The sequence below is a fragment of the Aedes albopictus genome, chromosome 1 (genome assembly GCF_035046485.1).
Source record: "Aedes albopictus strain Foshan chromosome 1, AalbF5, whole genome shotgun sequence".
NCBI lineage: Eukaryota > Metazoa > Arthropoda > Insecta > Diptera > Culicidae > Aedes > Aedes albopictus.
The window spans coordinates 329,168,286-329,176,086 of record NC_085136.1 but is presented as its reverse complement, the minus strand read 5'-3'; the positions used below and the strand labels follow the sequence as shown (position 1 = coordinate 329,176,086).

Here is a 7,801-nt window from a genome sequence, read left to right as displayed (position 1 = left end):
AGGATTATTGCCATCCATGACAAGTGTGGAATTACTACATTTTGCATTCCAATGGTTGACATTCAGTCTAATTCGTGCAATGATATAATCCCAAGTAGCCACAAGCATTACTTGGAAATGCTTGTGGATTACTTGGGTATCCCCCAAGGACGTGGTTGGCTTTATAAAGCTAGTCTCGCCAGAATGGGGGAATTTCGCATACTGCAACTCAGGATCTCTATTCATCAATATTAGTTGGTCTTGAGTTAAGTCGATACCAAGGTATCTCAGTGACAAACATGCTACTGAGATAACTTGCGTACCTCGCATAACTGTGTCCCATCATGGATTTGTGTACCCTGTAACACAATACTGAACAACTTCATAGTAAACGTTATATTAAACGAAGTCAATTGCATACTAATTGATTTGAATGTTTGTATAGGGTTAGTGTGATAGTGAAGTAAGGTATATAAATCATAGTAGGCATGACTTTTAGGACAGACAATATGAAAATTGTAATTGACTGACATTGAATAAACAACCTTCAAACTGGAAAGAGGTGTTTCCTTCAACTTCAGAAGTGGGATACTGCCAAATATTCAAGATGTCGTCGAGCAGTCAGAGACTTGCGGATGCAGAAGATTCGGAAAATTTCGGAACTGGTATTCCTTTTGCGAATCAACAGAATTCATCTGAAGCAAATACATCTGGTACTCGCATTTCCATGGAAGGTCGATTCTTGACTGGTGGAAACGTCTGTCGAATGTTGGTCAACGATATGCCTGGAGAAATAAATCCTGAGACATACCCTACATTTTTTGGAGAAGGATTAGATCGTACATTGAAATTGGATGAAATTTTTTTCCTGTTACCAAACTTTTCGGGAGCCAGTGGTGAAAATTTTGAACATTTCGAGAATGTGGCGAATCAAATGAAAACGCTTTTCAAGGTTAACGGTGAAGTAATGAAGCTGATAGTCTTGAAACGTCTAACTGGCGTGGCGCAGATTTGGTCAGTGTCGCAGCAGAATTTGATGGCAATGAATCTTGAGGAACTCTTTAGAAGCATGAAGGAAGTGTTTTCAGTCAAGACAAGTTCGTTGGAGTTGTATAAATGATTGGAGAGAAGGAAATGGAACGTTCGTGAATATTTTACTCAATACTGCATTGAAAAGCAGATTCTAGCGATGCCACTATGTCTTCAAGAATTCGAGCTGATTGATTATATTGTCGAAGGAATTCCAGATGTACAATTAAGAACCCAAGCAAAGATGCGAAATTTTTCAAGAGTTGCTGATCTTAGAAGTGCCTTTGCCTCAATCAAGTTAAATCAAAATTCTTCTCAAACATCCGTCATTTGTTACTGTCACCAGCCAGGACACATTGCCGCTAGATGTAATCAAGATTGCCAGCAGCCAATACGGAGAAATCAAACTAGTCCTAGAGCAAACCAGATCGGAACCGTTGACTACCTATACACAAGACAAGATGACTGAGTTGGACATAGGGTCTGAAGGATTGGTAGTTTTAAAAATTGATAACAATGATCATTCGTTGAGAGCTTATTTGATACGGGCAGTCCTGTTTCTCTGATACACCTAAAATTTACAAAATATGGAGTAATAGAAAATCATGATAAACGGAAAATCTAGGGGTATCGGAGGATCACGACTGACAATTCTAGGTATTTTCAGTACTAACATTTATGTTCAAAATGTTCTTTTTAAGGTTAACTTTTTGGTCATTCCTGATGAAACCATGTCTTCATATGATGCCATTATCGGTAGGGACATAATAATGAAGCCTGGAGTTCGAACAATCATTGAGAGAAACCAGGTTAAGATTTGCAGAACTCCTGTGATTAGGAAATCGAACGCTGATGAAATGAAGCCAATTAACTTTGTTTTCGATGAATCAAAAATGTTGCAGAATGTTGGAAAAGTAAGTAACGATCAATTGGAAACATTTATGGACGTTTCTACGAAGTATTATTTGTTTTCCGTTAAACCTTTGAATCCTGAAACCAAATTTGACATGAAAATTAATTTAAAAAGTGGTACTCAGTTCCATTTTAAGTCAAGACGATTAACATTTGCTGAAAAATCTAAAGTAGACGAAAAAATTAAAGAACTTTACATAATAACACCATTAGAGAAAGTGACTCCTTTTGCTACTATTGTTTTGATACCGAAAAAAGATGGAGATGTTAGAATGTGTGTTGATTATCGTAAATTAAATAAGGATACTTATAGAGACAATTACCCATTGCCATTAATTGAAGATATTCTTGACAAATTAAGAAACAAAAAGTTTTTTTCGGTATTGGATTTGAAATCTGGGTTTCACCAAATCAAAATTGCACCTGAATGTACTAAATTTACGTCTTTTGTTACACCGTCTGGACAGTATGAGTATTTGCGTGTCCCGTTTGGTCTCTGTAATGCTCCTGCAGTTTTTCAAAGATTCATCAATACTATTTAAAAAAAATTATAGAATGAAAACTTTGTGTTTATATTGATGATATTATCATATTTTCTGAATCATTTGAAGAACATTTAGAAATCTTACGAACTGTTTTCAAAATTCTAAGCGATAATCTATTGGAGTTAAATTTGGATAAGGGGCTGTCCATTAATTACGTAAGGGATTTTTTGCGATTTTTCGACACCCCCTCCCCCCCTTGTGAGATTTTTTGTATGACAACCCAAAATTTTTTGTATGGCGCGTAAGATTTCTCAAAACCCCCCTCCCCCCATAAACCCTTACGTAATTAATGGACAGCCCCTAAGTGTAAATTTTTATTTGAAGAAATCGATTATTTAGGTTACACGATCAATAAGTATGGTAGACGTCCAAACAAGTCTCACATAGAATCAGTTTCAAATTTTCCAATATCCAAAAATGTGAAAGATGTTCAACGATTTTTGGGATTGACAAGTTATTTCCGAAAGTTTACCAACAATTTTGCTACTATTGCAAGGCCGTTATACAATATGCTTAAGAAAGATTCTGTATGTAAATTTGATAGTGAACAAATTCAGGCGTTTGAAACACTTAAGACAAAATTAGTATCAGCTCCAATATTATGTATTTTTAATCCAAATGCTGAAACTCAATTGCATTGTGATGCAAGTTCGTATGGGTTTGGAGCTATATTACTGCAAAAACAAGACCACCCAGTTAGCTATTTCAATAAGAACACAGATAATTTTGAGTCTAGATTACACAGTTTTGAACTATAGACTCTTGCTGTAGTATATGCAATAAAACGTTTCCATGTTTATTTATCTGGGAAGCTTTTCAAAATTTTCACAGATTGCAATGCTTTGGCTCAAACATTGGTAAAAAAGAAATAAATTCAAAAATTAGCAGATGGGCGTTGTTTAGAGATGAGACAAAAATGAGACATGTAGATGCACTCAGTAGATAAAACATGACTAAGGCAAATGCTGTATCAACTAATAATGAAGTCAAAGAATTGAACTTGTTAGAGACTGAAGACATTGAAAGAAATGTGATTTTGGCTCAAGAGCAAGATGAAAAGTTGAAAAACATTAAACAACACCTTGAGAATAGCACATTTCCAAACTTATAGTTAAGAAATGGTATTTTGTTCAGTAAACTTGATGATAAATCATTATTACTTATTAGTTATACCTAAGCTGATGATTGATAATATTATAAGGTCTTGTCATGATAAAATTGGACTTATCGGCATTGATAAAACAATACTAGAAAAAAAGCTATACTGGTTTGTAAGTATGAAGAAAATTGTTAAAAAAATACATTTCATATGTATATTCTATAACCCGAAAGAAGGGAAAAAGGAAGGCTTTCTCAAGAGTATTGACAAAGGAAATAAACCGTTTGATAGGTTTGACACGTTACATTTGGACCACTATAGTCCTATTAATCTACCCTCTAGCGGTGGATTTAAACACATTTTAGTTATGGTGGATGCGTTCACTAAATTTGTAAAACTATTTCCAACTAGAACAACCAATACCGAACAGGGTATAAAACACATTCCTAACTATATGAACTGTTATAGTAAACCAAGGAGAATTATTACCGATAGAGGTTCGCGTTTTTCTTCATTTAAGTTTGAAAGATTTGTCAAAAGTAATTGTATTGAACATGTGAAAACCGCGGCATACACACCAGCAAAGCGTATTAACAGAACATTAACACCAATGCTTTAAAATAGTTATTTATGTAACGAGTTGCAAAAAGTTGATTTTTTCAGCACGAGTCGTACATTTATCCAACGAGGCTTGCCGAGTTGGATAAATACGAAGAGTGCTGAAAAAATCGAGTTTTGCAACGAGTTCCATACAAAATTTTATGCAATGATTTTTTCATAATGCAACCCATTTGAGTTGCATAATGTTCATAATGCAACTCAAATGAGTTGCATTATGAACATTATACAACTATTTATCATTATACAACTCATTTCAGTTGCATAATGAGCCAGTTCGGAAAAATTGACCATTATGATACCAAAATGAGTTATATAAAATGTAAATTATGATACTGAATTGCATAAAATGATTAACGATACTGGTTTTAAATGGAATCTTTCAAGTAGAATTGAGTACATATTCAATAACACGTACAATAGATCTATTAAAAATTGTCCAAGTGTTTTGTTATTTGGATCTCTTCAAAGGAACTTAAACATAATAGATCACAATTTAGAAACTTTTGTTGATAATTTTCAATCAAGAGAAAATAGAATTGATATTCAATCTGAACGCAATAAGGCTAGCGAGACAATTCAACAAAATCAAGTTTACAACAAATTGGTAACTGACAAAAGGCGTAAAAAGGCTACTGAGTACAATGTCGGAGATTTCATTGTTCTCAAATCTGTTTCAGCTTCAAAATTAACGGAGAAATTTAAAGGTCCATATGTAGTTCAAAAAGTGTTACCAAATGATCGTTACGTAGTATCGGATATAGAAAAATTTCAGGCTTCCAGCCTTCCCTTTCACTCAGTGTGTTCACCAGGAAACATGAAACATTAGTTATCTCCCAATAATTTGTTAGATCCAGAAGCAACTAATGGGTATACCGATGAGGACATCGGTTAGTCAGTATGGCCGATATGTGGTAGTTAAGTAAGGCATATAAATCATAGTAGGCATGACTTTTAGGACAGACAATATGAAAATTGTAATTGACTGAAATTGAAAAACAACCTTCAAACTGGAAAGAGGTGTTTCCTTCAGTTAGATACTGTACGTATCTCACCGTGTTTCAACAATTAAGTTGTTAGAGGTATAATATTGAGTTACTTGTAGCGACGAATGTCATAGAAGAATACTGTATTAGTGTAACAGTAATTGAATAAAAAATCTAGGGATCTGTATTGAAATATTTTGAGGAATCGTAGCAGAAAATTTTCAGAGATTTATTTTGAAGAGTTTTTAACGTTTTTCCAAGAGGTTTGCTTCAGAAACCTAGGTACCAGTGATTGATATAACATTTCATTCAAAATTTATGCAGCAATTATTTTCAAGCTTTCTACATGAAGTTATCATTGAAAAAAAAACAGACATGTTAAAAGAATCGCTTGAAATTTATCGACTTATTCTAGGAAGTTCTGACATTTAATCGATTTTGATGGTAAACATTTTCATTTGATAAGTAATATTGATCAGTCCTACCTACAAAGAACAAATTCCTATTTGAATGCATGAACGAACAAGAGGATTCAAAATTAGGTCATGTTGGTGTTTCCAATAAGTTTCTCGTTATCATGTATTACTGCTTATCGCATATAGCACAAAGTAGTACCGACATTAAGGTGGCCCACACTTATATGAAAAACAAAAATTTCGAAAAATACCAAGTCTTACCTCCTCAATCAGTTGTTTTGGACTCCCAGAAGCTACGTTCAAAATTTGAGCAAAATCGGTTGAGCCTAAGGGGGCGCTCAAAACGCTTGAAGTTTGTATGGGAAAACTTGGCCAAATGTATGCAGAAATTTTAAGTTTTCGAATTTTGACGCTAGGTGGCGCTGTAAGCGTTCAATAATCAAACCCTTTGGTATTATTGTAGGTGACTATATGCCAAACAACTTTGTCGAAGACCGCAAAGTGATCCAACGTCTGTGAAAAAAGTTATACCCTAGGAAAAGTGAGGATAAACTTTATTGTTATTTTTCCAATACAGTATTGTTCCGATTTTATCACGCCTATTTAAAAAAATGTTTTTGAATATTCTACAAAATCTTTATGCATTTGCAATATTTTTAACGTTGCAAAACACGTCTTCAACATTCATCTTAAAGGAGAGGGGAAACACTTGCTCTCAAATGTAACAACAAATGAATGAAAAATGAAGGACTGACGCGTGGAGGCCGTGATAAAATCGGAACATTACTGTACATGTAAAGGAATAATATCAATAATAATATCTCAATACTTTGCCTCACTTTGCCTAGGGTATAACTTTTTTCACAGCCGTCGGATCACTTCGCGGTTTTCTACAAAGTTCTCTGGCATATAGTCACCTACAAAAATACCAAAGGGTTTGATTATTGAACGCTTACAGCGCCACCTAGCGGCAAAATTCAAAAACTTAAAATTTCTGCATACATTTGGCCAAGTTTTCCCATACAAACTTCAAGCGTTTTGAGCGCCCCCTTAGGCTCAACTGATTTTGCTCAAATTTTGAACGTAGCTTCTGGGAGTCCAAAACAACTGATTGAGGAGGTAAGACTTGGTATTTTTCGAAATTTTTGTTTTTCATATAAGTGTGGGCTACCCTAACCGACATGCTACCATTTTATTCAAAGATCGAACCCCGGTTGATTTATTTTCAATCAAATCTCCTGATGCGTCGAGGGTATTGTAGAATTTCAAGTAAAATAAGTAACAATAGTTCTGGAGAAAGCTTGGGAAATATTTGGCGAATTTTGTTTGAATTTCTTGTAAGTAATCTTCTAGAAGAGTTAAAAAAAAAACAAAAAAAAAATATAAGGAGAATAAGGAGGCAAATCGAGTATTATGGCGGCAAATTGTTGATTCAGTATTATCATGAATTTGATGTGAACTAAATAAATGAAAAAAAATGAAAAGGAGGAAAATCAAACAACGATTGAAAATTTTGTTGATGAATTCTCATTTATCTGATTGACTTTTGGGGAAATATTTATCTCTCTTTTGAAATTAATGTCAGCAATAAATAGGAGTTTAATAAAAGGTTGGGTTAGGTTAGGTATCTTTATTAGAGAGATTTTCAGCCCGAGGCTATTTTTTTAATAAAAGAATATTTCATATGAATTTTTTAATTACGCATAGCAAAATTTTAGTGAGCTTACAAGAAGAGTTTTCATCGATGAGTCGAATACTCAAGCGATTTTGTTATTGCTGGCTTTCTCCAAACGTTATTCTCATTTCCCTTACTTCAGCTTGTATATTTTTCTATCTCCTTAATCTTATTTTCATTTTAGCGATTTCAGTTTGCTCGTACGACTACCAATGTAACCCAATGTAGGAAGGAAACCCGAGGAGAGCACCTCACCACAAGGCAAGGGTATTAGACGGAGGAACGGAAAGCGAAGAGCCAAAATAAAAATCTCAAAAACAACGCTCATCGCCCTCATCGCAGAGTGCTAAAAATATCAAGAAAACATCCGAGCAATCGCGGGGCATATCGCTGCTCGGCTCGCTCCTTTGCGATTCGCGTCATCGCTCGCCTGCTTGGCTCGCCTCATTTTTGTTGATAAACATTCCGAGAGCTCGAGACTTGCAAAATAATGATTTTCGTTTCGAAAACCACCCACGCTCCGTGCGCGGGTCCGAGGCGGC

The 7,801-nt window shown here is 34.8% G+C and overlaps 2 protein-coding genes across 2 annotated transcripts in view; one reads left to right on the top strand and one right to left on the bottom strand.

Annotated features, from left to right (window-relative positions):
- LOC134284021 (uncharacterized) overlaps positions 1 to 7,533 on the top strand; it is an 18,262-nt gene extending 10,729 nt beyond the window's left edge. Inside the window, exon 2 of the mRNA XM_062842139.1 lies at positions 7,444 to 7,533. Within this exon, the coding sequence (XP_062698123.1) occupies positions 7,444 to 7,533 (90 nt within the window). The remainder of the gene's footprint in view (positions 1 to 7,443) is intronic.
- Positions 1 to 7,801, bottom strand: part of LOC109414593 (GTP-binding protein 2) — a 52,272-nt gene that overhangs the window by 44,128 nt on the left and 343 nt on the right. The window lies entirely within an intron of this gene.